We start from the raw sequence: 23,878 nt of genomic DNA, 5'->3' as shown, positions 1-23,878 counted from the left end.
TAGTAAAATGGATTAGGGGGTTAGAGATTTTATCTCCCAGCAGAGCACAGGGACATCACAGTCATAAATCCCAATCTGAAAATATATATATGCATGTATATACTCACAAAGCATTTGTCTCTTCATTGCAAATAATGTACATAGAAATGTTAAGAGATGAGCTCCCACGTCCTTGGGTCCAATGGATTAATTTAGTTTTCACAAATAGCTCCCACAAGGAATGGTTGTTACAGGGGAGGAGAGGCCTGTGCTCTGCTGGGAGATAAAATCTCTAACCCCCTAATCCATAAATTGTCCTAATAAATTGTTATTGTATACAAAAATTTTAATTTATGACAAGGGTATAAATGTACCCCTTGTCAGAGATAAAAACACAATAAATGACATATCAAAGCCCAAAAAACTCAAGGTACCCCGAAGATAGAGACCCCTCCTTATGTATGTTACAAAATGTAAAAGGACTGTAAGTATTATCATTTGGCAGTAATAAATCACACAAGGAGGGAGTGCCTCCTCCCAATGCGTTTAACCTTTGTCGGATTCTTCAAGGACATAAGGGGTATGGTAGCAATGGGTTACTACAAAAGAAAGAAGATATGCCCACATAATAGATATTCATAGAACATATTCATTATTTTCATAACATTTTTATAATACATTACATTGAGCATGTTGACCACTTCAGTCCCGGAAGAATTGGCTGCTGAATGACCTTTTTGCGATTCGGCACTGCGTCGCTTTAACTGACAGTTGCGGATGCTGACCCAAACAAAATTGATGTCCTTTTTTTCCCACAAATAGAGCTTTCTTTTGGTGGTATTTGATCATCTCTGTGATTTTTATTTTTTTGCGCTATAAACAAAAAAAGAGCAACAATTTTGAAAAAAACACAATATTTTGTACTTTTTGCTATAATAAATATCCCCAAATTTTTTCTCAGTTTAGGCCAATATGTATTCTTCTACATATTTTTGGTAAAAAAAATCGCAATAAGCGTATATTGATTGGTTTGCGCAAAAGTTTTAGCATCTACAAAATAGGGGATAGATTTTTGGCATTTTTTTAATTAATTTTTTATGGGTATTGGCGGCGATCTGTGATTTTTATCGTGACTGCGAAAAATGCGCTGATTATTGTGTAAATGACACTGGCAGGGAAGGGGTTAAACACTAGGGGGCGATGAAGGGGTTAAGTGTGTCCTAGGGAGTGATTCACAGGGAGCAGTAGATCACTGTCCTGTCACTAGGCAGAACAGGGAAATACCTTGTTTACATAGGCATCTCCCCGATCTGCCTCTCCATGACACGATCGCGGGTCGCCAGCGAACATCGAGTTCGCGGGGCTTGCGGGCACGGGCATGGAGAGCGCGGGCAAGGGGACTTACAGGTACGTCCATTTGCCCACCGCTGCCATTGTGTCAACGTATATCGGCGTGCAGTGGTCGGCAAGTGGTTAACTTACAAAAATAGATTGAGATTCAGGATCCAAACAGGGGGTCTCACTTCATGTGACAGATCACCGCACCTCCCCAGTGTGAAAAGTCACACTGAAATGAATGGGGGGCGATTTTCAGCCGCTTTACAGGAGCTATTTATAGCACTAAAGCGCCTGCAAACTGCCTCAGTGTGAAAGGGGTCTAAAGGCAACTAGCAGGCCACAACTAACCCATTGGTCATTGTTTGGGGCCTGCTACTTGGAGTAGTATTAAACCGTCAGTGTTTTTTAGCTTAACACTTGAGCATAATAAAATAAACATTCCCCAGTAAACTATTTGTTAAAATTCTTCCACAGTGTCTGCTGTGTACAACTTTCAGTGTTGATAAATCCTGCTGTCTCAATGCTGCTTTCCTCAACTTCTGGTAATCACAGGAAAGAGTTAAAAGTGTACAGTGCAGTCTGTTAGCTTGGACAAACCTGGGGGAGGAGAAGCAGAGGAGAGCTTTGTCACACATTCCAGGAGGCCACAGGAACAGTCTCCCTGCATTAGTGAAAAACCAGGTCCAGGAAGACAGCTCTGGACTCCATGGGTTGGGAAATAACTGGACTTTTTAAAGTCACCAGCTACCAGCTACAAATATTTTTAGCTATTGACTTTTAATTTTTAAAATACTGGGTGAAGTAACCCTTTAACCACCATTATCCGAGGGACCGTACATAATGTCCTCCCAGTTGCTCACCTTGTGTGCACTCTAGGGGCCACACAACAGCACAATCTGTGACCTGCTGTGTCCACCAGACACAGTAGGACACAGATCATTGTACCAGGCTGCTGCATGCAGCCCTGGTGCCATGTGATCACTGTGATTGGTCGCATGTCATTTGTAAACAATGGCTTTCATTCATAGCCATTGCGTACTAATGTAATGATCTTTGTGATTGGTCACAGTGATCGCATGGTACAGGGCCAATCACAACAAACATGTACCATGTAATAGTTGTGGCCAATCACAGCTATCACAATAGTACACAATGGCACATGAATGGATGCCATTCACAGTTTGATAGTGTAAAAATGATTGCTTATTCAGTGTACTTTACTGTAATAAGCAGTCATAGTGAAAAAAGATCCTGATCACCTCTGCAGAACAGTACAGTGTAATTATGGACACACTGTACAGCTCTGGTTTGCAGTATGTAAAAAAAAAGAAAAAAGTAAAAGAAAATATAAATGTTTAAAATATTTAATTATTATCTTCTAGCCTATAGGCACAGTTAGTATGTCATGGCCACAGCTTATCTTTAAAGAGTACCAGAGATCAATTGTAGCGTTTAGTAGTTTAGTAAAGAAGTGCCCCTTAGGTTGGTGGCCAGTGGACAACGGAACCTTTACATCCATGGTCAGTGGAAAGCATCCCCTAACACTAATGATCAGAGGGAAACAACTTGTGCCAGTGGCTGCTTACATAAGAGATGTGTATAAAAGAAAGTGACACTCTATTGGTCCAATGCATTTGCTAAGTGATGTTGGCACCAGTACTATAAAGTCAATATTTCAAGTGGAACCCTTATGCCGCGTACACACGGGCGGACTGTTCGTCCAGACTGGTCTGACGGACTTTCCAACGGACTTTTGACGGACTTCCGACGGACTTCCGACGGACTTTTGAACGAACGGACTTGCATACACATGATCACACCAAAGTCCGACGGATTCGTACGTGATGACGTACGACCGGATTAAAATAAGGAAGTTGATAGCCAGTAGCCAATAGATGCCCTAGCGTCGGTTTTGGTCCGTCGGACTAGCATACAGAGGAGCAGATTTTTCGACCTGACTCGAGTCCGTCTGATAAATTTGAAACATGTTCCAAATCTAAAGTCCTTCAGATTTTCACACGAGAAAGTCTGCTGCAGGTCCCATGAAGCCCACACACGGTCGGATTGTCCATTTGATTCGGTCCGTCGGACCGTCCGGTCGAAAAGTCCGCTTGTGTGTACGCGCCATAAGTAACATTTTATGGCATTTTACTTGAGAAAAGCTGGTTTATTGAAAACGGCTGTCTCAGAAAAAAATTATATATGTATGTGAAATAAGAGCCAGCATATCAAAAAGTGACTAAAGATGATAGCCCATCAAACATTGATACAATGAATAAAATATAAAAACTATGTGAAAAAAAAATTGATAAAGTAATGGTGAAAAACATAAAAGACTAAGGCAGATATTTCAAAAAATGTAAAATCATAAAAAACACACAAACAATGTTCAAATGAGAACATATAAAACAATGTGTAGAAATACAATAAAATATCAACCACAAAAGGGAAAATAGAATCCCCAAAAAATGTGCAAGTAAAGTCCCAGTGGCAAATAGCGCAAGGATTTCCAAGCTGAACAATCCATATACAATGTGAGTAAAATTCCAAAGGAAAAGTGGTGATAGGCAAGTCCAAGATCCAAGGTAGTTCACACCCAAGTGAGAGTTGAGGCTCCTTACAGCTATAGATGACCACCATAACAGTAGTCTCACCAGGCATTTGGGAAATTTCAGGTCTCCCACTAACCTATGCCGAAATCCACAGTTGAAATCGTGATACTCAGAAAACAAAAACAAAAAATGCTCCCATAGTGTAATAGTTCAAATATTGTTGTTTATTAAGCTGATTGAATTGTACTTACAAAAATTTCCATCCTCTAAAAGCGTAATTATATGTCAAGGTATAGATCGTGGCATCTCCACTAACTTCCTCCCGCTTACTGTGTGTGTCCCACCAGTCACCAAGGAAAAACGTAATGACGTCAGCGTCACAGGCTCCACCCTACGCGTTTCGTCATGATAGGACATCATCTGGAGTTTGCATGTTCTCTGTGTGCCTGTGCGGATTTCCTCTCGGATTTTCCTCACATTATTGTTTTAGTGCTGCACTTTTATTTTATCTGATATATTGGAGTTTAGTATTGGACTTTTTTTGTGCTGGCTGCTTCTTCACATTTTATCATCCATTCAAATCCTTTTTTAAGGCAGCGTTAACCCATGGTTTTTTTATGATTATTGAAAACGGCTGTTGGTTCTTTAAAATCTTACAAATTTATTTAATTTATAAAAATGACTTAAAAAACTATCCAACATTTCTTACCTATCTTGCAGGACACAAAATAATGGACCTGATTAATATATCTGAGTATGAGTCAACTCACAGCATTCCTTTACCGTTGTCTATGACACATATAGATATAAGTAAATCTGTCCAATTTGCTGACCAACAACACAGGAAAATACGAGAGCAGCTGCCAAGAGGACCCAACTACTCCATGAGAAGTGAATTAAAAAGGCTGAAGAGTGTTTTGGCTCAAGATCCTTTGTCCAGCTGGTCTCCAAAAGAGATAGCACATGCAGGATTTTTTCGCACAGGCCTAGAGAACAGTTGTCAATGCTTCTGCTGTGGACTGGTACTCTGCAAACAATCTTTATACTCTACCCCAATGGACCAGCACAGAAAATTTAACCTTGACTGTGACTTTGTTAAGGGCAATGATGTTGGGAATATATCAAAGTATGAAGTCCGTGTGCAACTTAACACATGTCAGGCCAGCCACAGGGTAGCTATGGAAGATGAGCAAACCAGGTTGCAGTCATTCTCTGGCTGGCCTGTCTATGCTTTAGTAGAGCCCTCTGCTCTTTCACAAGCTGGGTTTTTCTTCACTGGTAACTGCTCAATTTTTTTTATATATTAATTTACAAAATTGCATGTTTGATGATCCAGCACAGATGATGATTTTTCTTCCCTATGTAAAATAATCCAGGTACGAGAGACACAGTGCAGTGCTTCTCCTGTGGAGGGTGTTTGGGAAACTGGGAAGATAATGATGATCCATGGAAAGAACATACAAAATGGTTTCCTGAGTAAGTTATATAGAAGTTGATAATTTATGTGAAACAATATATTTTTATTGAAATATTAATATATCACCGCGCTACTAGGACTAACCCAGGGTTAGTTACTAAACCCAGAACCCTGCATCCACTATATCTGGTCTCCCACAGTACACAGAACATGGAAATGCAAACATTTTAGTAAATATAAACTGCTGAATACCTTTTCTCACCAGCAGTTAGAGCAGTATTGTGACTTCTATCAGTTTCTGATTAAAGCTTGTAGGAGGAGTGTTCATTCTCCCACGATTGTCCTATGAGGTTGCAGGACCCCTGACACTCTCCCAAGAAAAAAATACTCTCTATCAATACAAATCAAAGTGAGCATGTGCAGCTTGTCCCCTAGCCTCTACCATGATGGTTTGGGGATTCTGGTAAAAGGGAAGGATCAGAGAAGACAGGATCAAACAGGGTTTTTTTGTACAATTCAGTGGATTAACCCCTTAGTTTTCACAGTGAATATAACAAGCATGCTTTACTGCATATACAGATTGATTTTTGCTGTTGTGGATTTAGTAACACTGAAGTGCGAGCACTGAACTTATTCTCTCTGGAGAAGAGACGCTTGAGAGGGGATATGATTTCAATTTACAAATACTGTACTGGTGACCCCACAATAGGGATAAAACTTTTTCGCAGAAGAGAGTTTAATAAGACTCGTGGCCACTCATTACAATTAGAAGAAAAGAGGTTTAACCTTAAACTACGTAGAGGGTTCTTTACTGTAAGAGCGGCAAGGATGTGGAATTCCCTTCCACAGGCGGTGGTCTCAGCGGGGAGCATTGATAGCTTCAAGAAACTATTAGATAATCACCTGAATGACCGCAATATACAGGGATATGTAATGTAATACTGACACATAATCACACACATAGGTTGGACTTGATGGACTTGTGTCTTTTTTCAACCTCACCTACTATGTAACTATGTAACTATGTAATTCCCTGTGATTTATCCAAAAGCTGCTCTCCCCCCTGCTTAAAACTTTATAGACTATAAAGATTAGATAAAGATTATAACGACTAGTTTAGCACTTTTCCCATAACCACCTATTATTTATAAGTATAAATAAAATAAATTCCAAAATGTGAACACAAATATATGTGCTATATACACCCAATGTGAACTCTAAGTAGGTCAGATACCCAGCATAGACTATCTTTTATATAAAATCAAATTGTAAATATAATATTATTAATAAATTCAACAAAGTGATAAAGTCCAGTGTTTAAAAGGTGGCATATTTATACCAGATTACTCCCAGCATGTAGGAAACCCCCGTAGGAAGTGAATGGTGGCCCTCCCTGAGCCATTTAGGATTGTGCACATACTACCATCCTTTTTCTATACATTTCTAAGGGGTATACATACACTCCTTTTTACTATTATATACTGAATTTATCATTTTCTGAATGGCTGAATCTCTCTATCATGTGGTGACCATGGCTCTTTAAGTCTGTGAAAAAATCGCATCAAAACATTATAGCATATAAAGACTATGGAATATTAGCTTTTTTAGCAGTTATATGCCAGTTCTCCCAGAGGAAGTGGGCTTTGTCCTGCGAAACATATTGGAGATGACTATATGAGAATTTTCCTATAAACAACTTGGGATAAACTGCTGGCATAATATGTAACTGCAAGCGTCTTTAATAGTACCTCAATGTTTGTTTGTATCCTTATTGTTTTTTTTTTTTAATTGTTTGTACGATAATGTAAGTTTTTTTATATATATTTTATAATTGGTGTGGTACCTATAAAGTTCTATTTGTTTTTTGCGTTAAGGATTGGTCTGTTTTTCAGTGTCTTACAAGAGAGGATGGGGTACCGGGTAAAAAACCCTATGAACAAGGTTTGAGACTATTCTGTTAAGTCTTCACACTTTTTAAGTATACAGTGCCGTGAAAAAGTATTCACACCCCTTGAAATGTTCCACATTTTGTCATGTTAGGGAAGGGAATTCATTAAAACTGCACAAATTGGATGTAGCAAGAGCCTTAAAGTCCTGCATCTCCACTGCTCTACATCTCCAGAAAGATGAAAGATTATTTGTAGTTCCCAGTGGTGCAAGGAAAGGGCAAGCAGTATCAAAACACACAATAGCGGGATGGATTGTGCGGATTATACACAGCGCTAACCAAGCTATTGGGCTTCCTGTTCCTTTGGAAATGAACGCGCACTCGACAAGAGGGATTTCATCTTCATGGGCAGCCTCGGCAACGGTCTCCCCAGATACAATCTGCAAAGCAGCAAGCTGGTCCTTGTTCTTCACGTTTATGGCTCACTACAGCCTAGATCCAGCTCGTCTTACCTGCCAGGATTTTGGGAGGAAGACCTTACAATTTTCTGTTTCATAATAGTTTCGTAAAATAATTCTGTTTACTTCAGCATTCCCTGCCTGGTAGCAATTTATTTAACATGCATATTCTGCCATGAAGGCACCAGGAAAACGAAAAATTGAATACATACCTTTCCGTAATTTTCCTTTCCTGGTGCCTATCCATGGCAGCATTTTACATAGTTACATAGTTACATAGTAGGTGAGGTTAAAAAAAGACACAAGTCCATCAAGTCCAACCTATGTGTGTGATTATGTGTCAGTATTACATTACATATCCCTGTATGTTGCGGTCATTCAGGTGATTATCTAATAGTTTCTTGACGCTTTCAATGCTCCCCGCTGAGACCACCGCCTGTGGAAGGGAATTCCACATCCTTGCCGCTCTTACAGTAAAGAACCCTCTACGTAGTTTAAGGTTAAACCTCTTTTCTTCTAATTGTAATGACTGGCCACGAGTCTTATTAAACTCTCTTCTGTGAAAAAGTTTTATCCCTATTGTGGGGTCACCAGTACAGTGTTTGTAAATTGAAATCATATCCCCTCTCAAGCGTCTCTTCTCCAGAGAGAATAAGTTCAGTGCTCGCAAACTTTCCTCATAACTAAGATCCTCCAGACCCTTTATTAGCTTTGTTGCCCTTCTTTGTACTCGCTCCATTTCCAGTACATCCCTCCTGAGGACTGGTGCCCAGAACTGGACAGCATACTCCAGGTGCGGCCGGACCAGAGTCTTGTAGAGCGGGAGAATTATCGTTTTATCTCTGGAGTTGATCCCCCTTTTAATGCATGCCAATATTCTGTTTGCTTTATTAGCAGCAGCTTGGCATTGCATGCCATTGCTGAGCCTATCATCTACTAGGACCCCCAGGTCCTTTTCCATCCTAGATTCCCCCCAGAGGTTCTCCCCCCAGTGTATAGATTGCATTCATATTTTTGCCACCCAAATGCATTATTTTACATTTTTCTACATTGAACCTCATTTGCCATGTAGTCGCCCACCCCATTAGTTTGATCAGGTCTTTTTGCAAGGTTTCCACATCCTGCGGAGAAGTTATTGCCCTGCTTAGCTTAGTATCGTCTGCAAATACAGAGATTGAACTGTTTATCCCATCCTCCAGGTCGTTTATAAACAAATTAAATAGGATTGGTCCCAGCACAGAACCCTGGGGAACCCCACTACCCACCCCTGACCATTCTGAGTACTCCCCATTTATCACCACCCTCTGAACACGCCCTTGTAGCCAGTTTTCAATCCATGTACTCACCCTATGGTCCATGCCAAAGGACCTTATTTTGTACAGTAAACGTTTATGGGGAACTGTGTCAAATGCTTTTGCCAAATCCAGATACACCACGTCTACGGGCCTTCCTTTATCTAGATGGCAACTCACCTCCTCATAGAAGGTTAATAGATTGGTTTGGCAAGAACGATTCTTCATGAATCCATGCTGATTACTGCTAATGATATAATTCTTATTGCTAAAATCTTGTATATAGTCCCTTATCATCCCCTCCAAGAGTTTACATACTATTGATGTTAGGCTAACTGGTCTGTAATTCCCAGGGATGTTTTTTGGGCCCTTTTTAAATATTGGTGCTACATTGGCTTTTCTCAAATCAGCTGGTACCATTCCAGTCAATAGACTGTCTGTAAAAATTAGGAACAACGGTCTGGCAATCACCTGACTGAGTTCCCTAAGTACCCTCGGATGCAAGCCATCTGGTCCCGGTGATTTATTAATGTTAAGTTTCTCAAGTCTAATTTTAATTCCATCCTCTGTTAACCATGTAGGTGCTTCCTGTGTTGTGTCATGAGGATAAACACTGCAGTTTTGGTTACTGAAGCCCCCCGATTCACTCGTGAATACTGAGGAGAAGAATACATTCAATACCTTTGCCATCTCCCCATCCTTTGTAACCAGATGTCCTTCCTCATTCTTTATGGGGCCAATATGGTCTGTCCTCCCTTTTTTACTGTTTACATACTTAAAGAATTTCTTGGGATTTTTTTTGCTCTCCTCCGCTATGTGTCTTTCATGTTCTATCTTAGCCGTCCTAATTGCACCCTTACAATTCTTATTGCATTCTTTATAAAGTCTGAATGCTGAGGATGATCCCTCCACCTTGTATTTTTTGAAGGCCTTCTCCTTTGCTTTTATATGCATTTTTACATTGGAGTTAAGCCATCCAGGATTTTTGTTCGCTCTTTTAAATTTATTACCCAATGGGATACATTGGCTAATGCCCTTATTTAATATGCTCTTAAAGCAAACTCATCTCTCCTCCGTATTCTTTGTTCCTAATATTTTATCCCAATTTATGCCTTTTAGCAAGGTTTGTAGTTTAGGGAAGTTGGCTCTTTTGAAATTCAGTGTCTTTGTGTTCCCTTCATGTTTCCTATTTGTGTGATTTATACTGAAACTAATTGACCTGTGATCGCTGTTACCTAAATTGCCCCGTATTTCCACATCTGTGATCAGGTCTGTATTGTTGGTAATCAGTAGATCCAGTAATGTTTTATTTCTAGTTGGTGCGTCTACCATCTGACCCATAAAATTGTCCTGCAAGACATTAAGGAACTGGCGAGCATTTCCATCCTTCATGTTCTTATTCTTGTGGCTGAATTGAGTCTAGTTACGAGAATGGGGGCAGGGGGCGTCACTCTATTTTATAGCGTTAAAATGGTCCTGTAGCTTGGCCATGAGCAGAGCAACCATAATTAGGTACCAGGAAAGGTAAGTATTCATTTTTCAGTTTTGTATAAACCAGGGCCCACAAGTACTTCCCGCAGTAGCTGCAATTGTTTCCTCTCCTGAGTGCACTCATAGTGTAATATGCCACATATTTATTATAGAAATAAAAGGATTCACTTACAGTGACATAAACAGACACCGGTTTTACATTGCAGAGTATAACTCCTTTCACTGTCGGGAAATACTTTTCAGGGAATCATATTTGTTTTTTAGACAATTTGCGTCATCTTAGAGTTCTCACAATCCGATGAACTTTGGGACATTTTCAGAAATATCAGGGTTTGGCAGAAAGCAAACAGATAAATGACTTTTAATCCTGTACGTTTTTCAATAGGTGTTCATTTCTTCAGAGCCAAAAAACCAAGGATGAAATTGAACAATACATAGCAAATTACTGTGGATTTGCTGGATTGATGGTAAATATATTTTAATGCTGATAACCTGCTTGGAGTGAACAAATTGCAATTGCAAATAACAAACGTGTTATACTTACCTGCTCTGTGCAATGGTTTTGCACAGAGCAGCCCAGATCCTCCTCTTCTTGGGTCCCCACTGGTGCTCCAGGCCCCTCCCTCCTGCCTAGTGCACCCATAGCCAGCAGCTTGTCCATTCACACTCGGCCCCACCCATACTCTTTCCTCATTGGCTCACTGACTGTGACTGGCGGTAGCGGAAGCAAATGGCTACTGAGGTACAATGCTAGATCGAGATGGGGCTCAGGTAAGTTTTGGGGACTCTGCTGCACACAGAAGGTTTTTTACCCTCATACATAGAATGTATGAATTCTGAATGAATGAAAGAAAAAAACTTGTCTCATTTCTCCAACTTCTACTTGCTCTGGACAGCTTTGTCTGGTAAGACAAAATATGACAGACTTACCGTCCAAATCAGCAAGTGAACCCCAGCCACCCCCCCCACACACACACACACACACACACACACACACACACACAAAAAAAAACAAATGCAGCCACCACATCTAAGGATTGGGAAGCTGCAATATAATACGTTTTTGGGGAGCTTAATACCGCTTTAAAGAGTGGTAATGCATATTTTAATAATAAAAACATTTGTGAAAAAATGTTAAAAACAGTTCAGCTGTTGAAGTGTAAGTCAAGCCAGAACATTTGTTTCTTAGTTTTGGCTGGAGTGAGGAAGGTTTAGCACCCCTTTAATGTTTTTACTGTTATCCAGAACTCATTTGGGGAGATTTACTCTCACTACCTGTCCTGTTGATGTTTAACCAGACAGGAAGTGAGGGTAATAGCAACACAGACACAAATTAAAATATTTATTTTTTGTAAAATAGGGGAACCTCTGTCAGATGTTTATTGCTGTTGGTGAGACTGTTGTAGATTTAACCTTCCAGTCTCGAGAAACTGTTATTGCTAAGAAATCTCTCTTATGGAGCCCTGGATAGAATTAAAAACCCAGCAGGGATTATAATACTTCTACACTCTATCCATAACTAGACAAAAATGTTTCTGGCTAGACATACATCGTTGGTGGTATAGTGCTAAATGTCTGCTCTTCCACTTAGCACCCAGCAGATTGTCCATCTCCATTTAACCTTTGGCTGTGCATCAATCATGGTTGTCCATTTTCTGAGGCATAAATACCAGCCTAGTGATCTCTGTCTTTTTAATAATATTGGTAGTTACTAGGGGTGACGTACCACCCTAGTAGAAATTCAGGCATGAAGAGACTCTTATGGTGGCCATAATTGTAAGGATCTGATTGAACGGTGCTTCACAGAATGAGACAATATGATTGAGTCTTTGAATTATCGAAAAGGCACATACTGGGGCTGATTTACTAAAACTGGAGAGTGCAAAATCTGGTGCAGCTCTGCATAGAAACCAATCATCTTCCAGGTTTTATTGTCAAAACTTAATTGAACAAGCTGACGTTAGAAGCTGGTTTCTATGCAGAGCTGCACCAGATTTTGTACTCTCCAGTTTTAGTAAATGACCCCGCCTGTGCACCCATCATTTCTGAGCAAAACCAATAAATTGGTTTCCATAGGAATAGATTGATTCAATTGATATGATCGTTATGTGTATGGTGCGCATATTTTTCTCCAGGCCAGTAAATAGATCGACATTACAGTCACATAGAAAATCATTCTGGCCACCATTATACTGAATACTGACAGATGCTGACTGGCAGCCATAGCTAAATTCCTGCAACTCCCCCCAACTGCTGGGCTATTCTGACAGGCAATGCTATGATATTACCACATACTGCTGTCAGAAATGACTAGAGTGTTGATTCTTTGATGGAATATGACCGACCAACTCTGGAGGTCTATAAGATCTGTCACTGTAGTTAATGAAATGTATAATTGTGTATCCATTCTCAGTATCTATGCCATTTATTCTAGGGTGCATCTTTAACAAATGTATTGGAAGAAAGGAATCTGCCAATAGTAGGTAAATATATTCCATATATATCATTCATAGAAAATAGTCTGACAGTGGCCTTTATTTAATAAGGGTGATGGCAGACAGAAAAATCAGCCAGGCCAGTGAAAGGAATGGAGTTTCTCCCTTAGCTTGGAATGCAGCAGAATCATATTTGCTAGCCAAGGAGCGACATCCTGCTTGTCTGGCTAGAAAGAAAGCAACTCCATAGGAAAACATAAGTTGTCCATTGGTAATACTTTTGCCACCAAATTGATTGTGTGACATAGACCTAGTCATATAGTTACAATATAAAAATGATACATCTATCAATCATCACTGAAAAATGCTGAGGATGGATAGTTTCTGGATGCAGGAATTTGACACTGATATTTTGTTGCAAATTTCTGGGCCTTGGGTGTATCAGCACAAGAAAATGTTTTATAGCTAATACAAAAAAATAATATAATGTATACAATTGCGACACAAGTTATATTGTAATTGAATGTTATTAAAAATTACCTTTCCTTTTCAATCTGCAGTGTTCTACATGCCTTGCAAAAGTATTCACCCCCCTTGGCATTTTTTTGTGTTTTGTTGCCTCGCAACCTGAAATTAACATTGTTTGAGGATTTGCATGTTTTAATTTACAGAACATGCCCACAACTTTGAAGTTTTTTTTATTGTGAAGCAAACAACAAAAAGTACAAAATTAACAGAAAAGTCAATGTGCATAACTATTCACCCCCTAAAGTCAATACTTTGTAGAGCCACCTTTTGCGGCTATCACAGCTCCAAGTTGCTTTGGATAAGTCTCTCTGAACTTGCCACATCTTACCACTGGGATTTTTGCCCATTCCTCCTTGCAAAACTGCTCCAGCTCCTTCAAGTTGGATGGTTTGCACGTGTGAACAGCAATCTTTAAGTCTGACCACAGATTTTCTATTGGATTAAGGTCTGGGCTTTGACTAGGCCATTCCAACACATTTACATGTTTCCCCTTAAACCACTCAAGTGTTGCTTTAGCAGTGTGTTTGAGGTACTTGTCCTGCTGGAAGGTGAACCTCCATCCTAGCCTCAAATCACACACAGAGTGGTAGAGGTTTTGCGCAAGAATATCCCTGTATTTAGCACCATCCATCTTTCCCACAACTCTGACCAGATTCCCAGTCCTGACTGCTGAAAAACATCCCCACAGCATGATGCTGCCACCGCCATGTTTCACTGTGGGGATGGTGTTCTTTGAGTGATGTGATGTGTTGGGTTTGCGCCAGACATAACGCTTTCTTCGATGGCCAAAAAGTTCAATTTTAGTCTCATCAGACCAGAGCACCTTCCTCCATACATTTTGGGAGTCTCCCACATGACTTTTCGCAAACTCAAAACGTGTCATTTTGTTTTTTGCTGAAAGTAATGGCTTTCTTCTGGCCACTCTGCCATAAAGCCCAACTCTATGGGGCGTACGGCTTATTGTCATCCTATGTACAGATACTCCTGTCTCTGCTGTAGAACTCTGCAACTCCTCCAGGGGTTACCTTAGGTCTCGGTGCTGATTCTCTGTTTAGTGCCCTCCTTACCCAGTCCGTGTGTTTTGGTGTGCGGCCGTCTCTTGGCAGGTTTGCTGTTGTGCCATGTTCTTTCCATTTGGTTAAGATAGGTTTGATGGTACTCCTAGGGATCATCAAAGATTTGGATATTTTTTTATAACCTAACCCTCACTTGTACTTCTCAACAACATTGTCCCTTACTTGTTTGGAGAGTTCCTTGGTCTTCATGGCAGTGTTTGGTTAGTGGTGCCTCTTGCTTAGGTGTTGCAGCCTCTGCGGCCTTTCAAAAAGGTGTGTATATTGAATGACAGATCATGTGACACTTAGATTGCACACAAGTGGACATTATTTCACTAATTATGTGACTTCTGAAGGTAATTGGTTACACCAGAGCTTTTTATGGGCTTCATAAAAAAGGGGGTGAATACATACGCACATGCCAATTATCATTTTTTATTTCTGAAAAGTAGTTTTATGTATATGTTTTTTCTAATTTTACTTCACCAACTAATGCCGCGTACACATGATCGGAAATACAGCAAAAGACCGATGAGAGCTTTTGGTCGGAAAATGTGACCGTGGTGTATGCTCCATCTGACTTTTGCTGGCGGAATTCCTACCTGCAAAAGATTGAGAGCAGGTTCTCAATTTTTCAGTCGGAAAAAGTTCCTATCCAAAAATGTGATCGTCTGTACAAATTCCGATGAGCAAAATTCCTACGCGTGCTCGGAAACAATTTGACACATGCTCGGAAGCATTGAACTTAATTTTCTCGGCTCGTCATAGTGTTGTACGTCACCGCGTTCTTGATGGTCGAAAGTTCAGAGAACTTTTGTGTGACCGTGTGTATGCAAGGCAAGCTTGAGCGGAATTCCGTCGGAAAAACCATCCAAGTTTTTTCCGACGGAAAATCTGCTCGTGTGTATGCGGCATCAGATTATTGTGTTCTGATCCATCACGTATAATTCAGATTAAAAAAAATTGAACTAAAGGCTGTAATGTAACAAAATAGGTAAAAAGCCAAGGGGGTGAATACTTTTGCAAGGCACTGTATAAAATGCAGTGCAATATGGCTACCTGGAGGCATTCTGTACACATATGGTGTACAGAACACCCCCCAAAAAATGTAATTTCCTGCTTGTGTGATTGACACACTGATTTTCTCAGAAGTCTGCACTAAGACACAAGTCAGATTTTTGGCATCCCCTGAAACAAACATTTAAATATTGGTTTGATACTATCAAAGGGAATTCACATCTAAAGGGATGCAGACCCTGCCACTTTCCTCATTAGAGCCCTGCAGGTGCAGCAGCTTATTGATAATTATAAAATCACTCCCATATAGATTCATACACATGGACACAGAAAAAATACACAGCTTTTTCTTCAGAATAACAAAATGTAGGAATCTGCAACAAAGTTTGTTAACCACTTGCCGACCGGGCCATAGCTGAAAGAAGGCTACAGTGCGGTCGGCTAGATCTGGGTGGACGTCCGTGGGACGTCATTCCAGAACGTTGCTCCCGCGCGCCCCCTGGGGCGCGCACCCGAGAACATCCGTGATCGCAGCCATTTAACACGTGATCGCTCCGTCAAATGATCACTTGTAAACAAATCGGCGTCACGTCATGACGCCGGTTCCTCCCTCCCCTCTCTGTACCGATCGGTACAGTGCGAGGGGAGAGGGGGAGAGATTGCAGCAGCGCTGTGGGCTGAATGTTTAGTGCCCACAGCGCTGCTCAATGTAAATAAACTGCAATACTCTGCAAAACTGCAATACTCTGCAACACTCTGCAACACTGTGCAATACTCTGCAACACTGTGCAATACTCTGCCAATACTCTGCAACACTGCAAAACTCTGCCAATACTCGCCAATACTCTGCCAATACTCTGCCAATACTCTGCCAATACTCACCAATACTCTACCAATACTCGCCAATACTCTGCCAATACTCGCCAATACTCTGCCAATACTCACCAATACTCTGCCAATACTCACCAATACTCTGCCAATACTCTGCCAATACTCTGCCAATACTCACCAATACTCTACCAATACTCGCCAAAACTCTGCCAATACTCGCCAATACTCTGCCAATACTCTGCCAATACTCACCAATACTCTGCCAATACTCTGCCAATACTCGCCAATACTCTGCCAATACTCGCCAATACTCTACCAATACTCGCCAATACTCTGCCAATACTCGCCAATACTCTGCCAATACTCGCCAATACTCTACCAATACTCGCCAATACTCGCCAATACTCTGCTGATACTTGCCAATACTCTGCAATAAATTTTAACAGGCAAAAAATTTTTTTTTTTTTTTATCGAATTTTCAGTCTTTTTTGATTTATAGCGCAAAAAATAAAAAACCCAGCGGTGATTAAATACCACCAAAAGAAAGCTCTATTTGTGTGAAAAAAGGACAAAAATTTCATATGGGTACAATGTTGCATTACTGAGTAATTGTCATTCAAAGTGTGAGAGCACTGAAAGCTGAAAATTGGTCTGGTTAGGAAGGGGGTTTAAGTGCCCAGTGGTCAAGTGGTTAAAGTCCTTGTAATGTACTTTGATCACCCAGAGGGGAATGTATTTTTTATAAACAAAAGTGGAGTTACTCTTTAAACTTTAGGGGTAAAGATCCCTTTAGGGGTTAGATTTAGGTGTACCCTTAGTTTAGAAGAGGTTAAGAGTTAGACCCCTTTCACACTGGGGCGTTTTTCAGGCACTTTTGGGCTAAAAATAGCGCCTGTAAAGCGCCTGAAAAACACCTCCCCTGCAGTTCCAATGTGAAAGCCCAAGTGCTTTCACACTGGGGCCCTGTGCTGGCAGGAAGTTAAAAAAAAGTCCTGCAAGCAGCATTTTTGGGGAGGAGAAGGAGTGGTGTATAAACTGCTCCTCCACCGCTCCTGCCCATTGAAATGAATGGGCACCGCTGCCAAAGTGCCTGCAAAGCGTTTCAGCAGCGGCGCTACATGGGCGCATTTAACCCTTTATTCGGCCGCTAGCGGGAGTTAAAAGTGCCCCGCTAGTGGCCAATAGTGCTGCTAAAATGACGGCTTTATCGGTTAAGTTTATGGTTTCTGTTTAGGTTAACTATTATGTGGAGTTAATTTTTGGTGGGGTAGAAAAGGAGGGGAGGATTTGGATATAAAAATAGAGAGAGAGAGTAACTCCAAAGGGAAACACAAAGCAGTGTAATAATCACAAAAAAGAAAATATTTATTAATAAGATTTTCACAAAAAGGCAACATTCACCACACCACAGTAAAAACTATTAAAGACAACATTGTCAATAGTGTTAAAAACAAAGAAAAAACCCTGGGCCCACATGCATTGCCCATTATCATACCAGCAGTCAACCGTATGCAGGGATGAGGCACTTAGTTGAAAGCATTGATGACCAAGGAATTGCTGAAACAATTTTGAATCTAGCTAGACTAATGGTTTAGACACATCAAAAATAGTCCTTGAAAACAATGAGGGGAACCAATCCGTCCGTATTGTGTGGACTGCTTGTTGATTAAACAAATATCTGCAGGGGCTTAATAGAAGATGAAGGATCAGATCAACTAGCATGTACAAAAGTTGACAGAGGAACAGAGGCAGAAGAGATTAACTGTTGATGTTACAGCCTGATGTGTGAAGGTGAGGGGACATCCACTCAGCTGTGGAAGCGGCAGGATGAAAAGAACGGGAACTGAGTCCTTGGAACAAGCTCACACGGGAACTGAGTCCCTGGAACAAGCTCACCCAAGGCCGTGCTGATGCTCCTTCCTCACTGACAGATCTGTTCATGTAGGTAGTGGGCCGCCAGTAGAGTCTCTTTCAGAGTTCCACAGACCAGGTCAGCAGATCAGCATGAGAGCTGATGCGGATGTGGAGGTGTGTAAGATTCTGATAGCACTTCTCCAAATTTCAAAGCCCAGACAGCTTGGTGCACACAATTAAAGCAGATGGCTGTACGTGCTGAGAGTTGATCAATTGATCAGGTGGGGAGGCAGATGAAAGGAGCCATGCAGATGCAGGTGAGGACAGGTCAGATGACGTTGAAACACCAATGCATTTCACTCACATGCCGTGAGTTTCATCATTTATTTTAAAAAAATTTACATTTGCAAATTATTAAACTGTTTAAATTTTTATTCATATAAATCTTTATTTTACAAATAAACATTTAATATTAGGTGCACCCATAAAGGTTTTGGAGAGCATTATGGGCTTTCTAGAGGGAGAGCACTGCAGTTGCCTATCCTTATGTGATACTTGTTTTGCAACTGAATCTCCACATGGACCCCTCTGAAAAATCAAGGGAGGAGGCGTGTATAAATTGGACGCTGGTTATATGCTCATTAAACAACTTTTTAGAAATGCAGCTTACCTGCTGGCTGAAATTCATGACAATAAAATATTAATATGCCATGAATTATTTTTATACTAAACAAAAATAGATAAAGGTTTTTAATAATTGTATTTTGAGTCTTGAGCATAGTAAAGAAAAAAATATATAAAAACACTATACATCCCATTAAAGATAAGTCTGAACCTGTGGTCCACAGCCTTTGAGAAATTAGAACGATGTGCACTAAACTCTGGTTGTAACCCCTGTTGTTATTCAGCCTGCTGAACCTTCTCTATATAGCCTCATTAAATTTACATTTTGGCACCAGTGATTTAAATAGAAATAGAAATTATTTTATTTAATATAAAAAAACTATATAACATGTACACTTGTTTTTTGCACAGAAACAACCCACAAACATTTTCTGCTGATTGAAACAATAGAAACACTGAACAAACAGCTCATTGAAAAGTATACTGACTCTACTTTCCTTAATATGTTCCCATTTGGAGATTCTTTTTCGATAGACCTGGGATTACTCTTTGCTGATATCTCTGTTGTGTTAAAAGACACTAGAAATCATCCATTGAGGAAACTGACATTACCAGATGTCCTATCAGAGCTGGGGGACATCACTATGATAGAAGGTGAAGCTGGCAGTGGGAAGACAGCTCTGCTCAGGAAGATTGCCATTCTCTGGGCTACAGGAAAGTGTCCTATTCTCAACAGATTCAGCATTGTGTTCTATATCTCAGTACCTTCCTCAGAGAGCCAACAGTCTCTGTGTGACATGATCTGCCATCAACTGATTGGATCTAATGCATCTCTTACAGAAGAGTCTTTAGGGGAAATTATAAAACAACTACAGGACAGAGTTTTGTTCCTATTGGATGACTATGGTATGGTGGACTCCATTCCTGAAGCAATAGAAGAGCTTTTACTGAAGAACCCCTGGAATAGATTGAGTCTGGCAGTCACAGTGAGTACAGACAAGTCATGGAAACTGCGACAGTATGCAAGGACCGTACTGGGTATCCAAACGTTTCCCTTATATAGTACTATTTACCTAGTGAAGAACATATTTTCACATGACAATGGAAAAATGGATACCTTTTTATTACAATTAGTAAAGTCCCAAAACGTGCCAGCCATTTTGCAAACACCTCTGATTGTTGCTGCTCAGTGTTCCTCATGGATTGAAAATAGTGACTATAAATTTGATGACATCCATATTTTTAAAACATTCTTGAAATGCATTGTGCTGAAATTTCAAGCTGAGAGAGAAGCATTGATGTCCCAGATTGTGTCATGTAGTGAGCTTGCACTCAAGGGTCTTTTTCAATCAAAATTTCAGTTCTCAGATGATGATTTAAAAGCCTCTGGGGTGGAGTGTGACAGCGCCATCAAATTTGGACTTTTGAGCAAATTTACAGCACAGAGACTTTGGTCCATCTATAGGTTTTTTGACCCATCATTCCAGGAGTTTCTTGCAGGAAAGAGACTTAGTGAACTGTTAGAGTCTGATAAACCAGAGGATCTCAGCAAGGGCTTCCATTACCTCCATCAAGTAAATACTTTTCTCAAACTTCTGGGACGTTACAGCTATTTCCTAAAATATGCCAGCAGGATTTCTACAAAGGCAACCTTAAAGATCTTGTCTTTTTTATTCACACTCTATGACAACCCTGAGGCATTGGACTGTGACCTGGAAAGTGGAGAACACTTGCAGAGACATCCAGAACTTCAACAGATAGAGGAAAATATTATTCTCCTGTTACGTGGACACAACCCTGTAAACACAATTTTACTTTCCCTACTGGCAACAATAGCAATTGAAGCCGCAGAGGAAAGTCAAAGCCTTCCTGATTGTGCTCCAGTAATCATGGAGTTTATGGCTGGGAAAACTCTTGGATTTTCGATAAATATCATAAATATCAATTCTGCAGAGAACATTCTCAGTTTCATTGAGAAATATCCAGAATGTATTAGTTTGTTGAGCTGTATCCAAATTGTTATTGATGCCACAAACCAAATAACACCACCGGATTATTCAAAACTAGAAAAATCTCTTGAAATGTTAGGAGTTCCAACAGTAGAAAGTGATTATTCATCTGCTTATGTGTCAATTAGCAAAATTAAGGAAGACAATCAGAAGTCAAAGAAAGACTGTGATAAATTCTATTCACTATTCCCTGAGCAAATTGTAATAAAGGACTCCATTGTTTGTCCGTTTATGTCAACGAAGGGACACAAGGTGCCAGTTTTTAAACTGGACATAATTAAAGCCAATGGAAACAATGCCTCTCAGCTAAACTGTGAAAAGTTCAAAGTTCTGTTCTCGATCTCTGATCACATAGAGCTCAACCTGAATGAATGCAGAGATTTTGTTATGCACATCAGACCCGCAATAGTGGAGTTCTCAGATGCTTTCAGGAAGTTAGGTATATGTGACTCCTTTCTGACAGCTGACGAGCAAGACCTTATACTCAAGCTGTCATCTTTGGAATGCCTTGAGATTGGATGCAACCATGGTGAAAACTACCCAGGTAATAGAATATTATAGTTATACTGCCACCGTATTTGCTGTAGACAACATGACTGTCGACAACATGATTTGTGTTCTGCAGTGCCAAATTGCTTAATCATGACATTATTATTTTCAAAACAATCTATTAAGAAATGTACAATCTTTACTATATGGTATATGATGAGACAGAAAGGAAATCAAGTCACTCACTACCAATGTGTCACTGTCACTCCCTACCAACATTTGTAGCCTGCTCAGTTCTCCCTTGTGCTATGTTATAAAGTGGGATATTATGCACATGGAAAATACCACTTTATAGAAAGGGTCATTTTAAAATAGCAATTTAGTCAAAGGAATAAAAGTGATTTCAGGATAAAAATGGATGAGAGCTAGTTAAAGGTACACTCTAATGATTTTTTTTAAATGAATTTTATTTTTTTATATTGTTATTGTAAGTTTATACTTCTTTTTAAAAAACATTTTATTACTACTTTTATTTTACAAATATAAAAGGGATAAGTCATTGTTCTCACTCAGTTGTGCTTTAAGTGGAGATTGAGCTATTCAGCTCTGTAAACAATAGGCTTTTAGCAAATTGTGTAAGGTAAGCCTTGTAAGCATGTGAAAGGGGGACTAGAGCTCTTCTTGTCGGACAGCAATGTAAATAGAAAGTATTTCATTTATCAGAATAAATAATGTAAAAAAAAAATCATTGTATGTATGTATGTATGTGTGTGTATATATATATATATATATATATATATATATATATATATATATATATATATATATATAAAATGCTGTGAAAAAGTATTTTTGCCCCCTTTCTGATTTTTTATTTTGTTGCATTTTTGTCACACTTAAATGACTCAGATCATCAAACAAAGATAACCCAAGTAAATACAAAATGCAGTTTTTGAATGATGGTTTCATTTATTAAGGCAAAAAAGCTGTCCAAACCTGCCTGGCTTTATGTGAAAAAGTAATTGCCCCTTAAACCTAATAACTGGTTGTGCCACTCTTGGCAGAAACAACTGCAATCAAGCGTTTGCGATAACTGGCGATGAGTCTTTCACATTGCTGTGGAGCAATTTTGGCCCACTCTTCTTTGCAGAATTGTTTTAATTCAGCCACATTGGAGAGTTTTCCAGCATGAACAGCCTGTGTAAGGTCATGATACAGCATCTCAATTGGATTTAAGTCCGGGCTTTGACTAGGCCACTCAAAAACCTAAATTTTGCTTTGTTTGAACCATTTGGAGGTGGACTTGCTGTTGTGTTTCGGATCATTGTCCTGCTGCATAACCTAACTTCACTTGAGCTTGAGGTCACAAACTGATGGCCAAGCATACCCTTTTAGGATTTTCTGGTAGAGCTCAGAATTCATGGTTCCATCAATTATGGTAATTTGTCCAGGTCCTGAAGCTGCAAAGCAGCCCCAGACCATCATGTTACCACCACAATGTCTGACTGTTGGTATGATGTTCTTGTTATAAAATGGTGTATTCTTTTTATGCCAGATGTAACGGGATGCATTATCGTGTTATGGGTTATCTTTGTGTAATATAAAAATTTGTTTGATGATCTGAATCATTTAAGTGTGAGAAATATGCAAATTAATAAAAAATCAGGAAGAGGTGAAATACTTTTTCACAGCACTGTGTGTGTGTGTGTGTGTATATATATGTATATATATATATATACATATATATATATACACACACACACACACACACACACACACACACACACACACACACACAGTAAATTCACTTGAGAAGCAGTGTTTCTGATCATGCAGTATATTTTGTAGAGTTTCTGATTCGTAACATACATATGTTTGGAAATCTACAAGAAGTGACGGTGTACCTACTGGAAAACCCTGACGTATTAGATCACTTGCCAGAGGAATTTGAAACTCTACACAAAATGAAAAAACTTGCTTTTGGTTGCATGGGATATAGCACTGGATCGGCTAAGTTTGGTAAGTGTGTAAACAGAAAGCAACCCAGACCACAGTTGTAATAAAGGGTTAAACTTTATTACTTCTTGTTTAACTTTTCAGATATGTGGATGTAGTTCAATAATTTCAGACAACTTAAAAGTATAAAGATTAATAGGAATTCACTTAGCTTGGTTTAAAGATGTATTACAGATGATAAGATAAAATACAGCATCATTCCAATCCAGGGGAGCCCGTAATTTCATTCGAAATTTCTGGAAGTGATGATCCGCTTCTTCTTCCGTCAAAGTTCTGAGTGAGCTACAATGGTCCTTTTGTCTTCCAGATATATATAGATATAGATATAGATATAGATAAACAAAAGTAATTACTTATGCACTAACATAATTGATAACATAAAAACTATTACTGTACAAAGTTTCTTGTAAATCAATAACTATTAAAAACCTACACTACACTACAACATTTTAATTAAAAAAATCATTGGATTACAAAACCTAAAAGTAAAAACAAAGATTTAGACATACAGTATGTTCCAAATTCCTTGATGTTTCTTGTTTTTTTTAAATTATTAACATTAATTATTTTACTTAAAGTACATGTTCGACAAAAAGTCCCCAGCC

General features: G+C 39.5%; 1 protein-coding gene across 1 annotated transcript in view; it reads left to right on the top strand.

The window, feature by feature from the left end:
• LOC141135105 (baculoviral IAP repeat-containing protein 1a-like) overlaps window positions 1-23,878 on the top strand; it is a 61,572-nt gene that overhangs the window by 7,285 nt on the left and 30,409 nt on the right. The window contains exons 2-7 of the mRNA XM_073624402.1: window positions 4,590-5,147; window positions 5,246-5,345; window positions 10,801-10,882; window positions 12,850-12,898; window positions 19,171-21,312; window positions 23,106-23,276. Of these exons, the coding sequence (XP_073480503.1) occupies window positions 4,601-5,147; window positions 5,246-5,345; window positions 10,801-10,882; window positions 12,850-12,898; window positions 19,171-21,312; window positions 23,106-23,276 (3,091 nt within the window). The 5' untranslated portion in view covers window positions 4,590-4,600. The remainder of the gene's footprint in view (window positions 1-4,589; window positions 5,148-5,245; window positions 5,346-10,800; window positions 10,883-12,849; window positions 12,899-19,170; window positions 21,313-23,105; window positions 23,277-23,878) is intronic.

The sequence above is a fragment of the Aquarana catesbeiana genome, linkage group LG01, assembly GCF_042186555.1.
Source record: "Aquarana catesbeiana isolate 2022-GZ linkage group LG01, ASM4218655v1, whole genome shotgun sequence".
Classification (NCBI taxonomy): domain Eukaryota; kingdom Metazoa; phylum Chordata; class Amphibia; order Anura; family Ranidae; genus Aquarana; species Aquarana catesbeiana.
The sequence above is the reverse complement of the archived record's forward strand: the minus strand, read 5'-3'. Positions and strand labels throughout refer to the sequence as shown.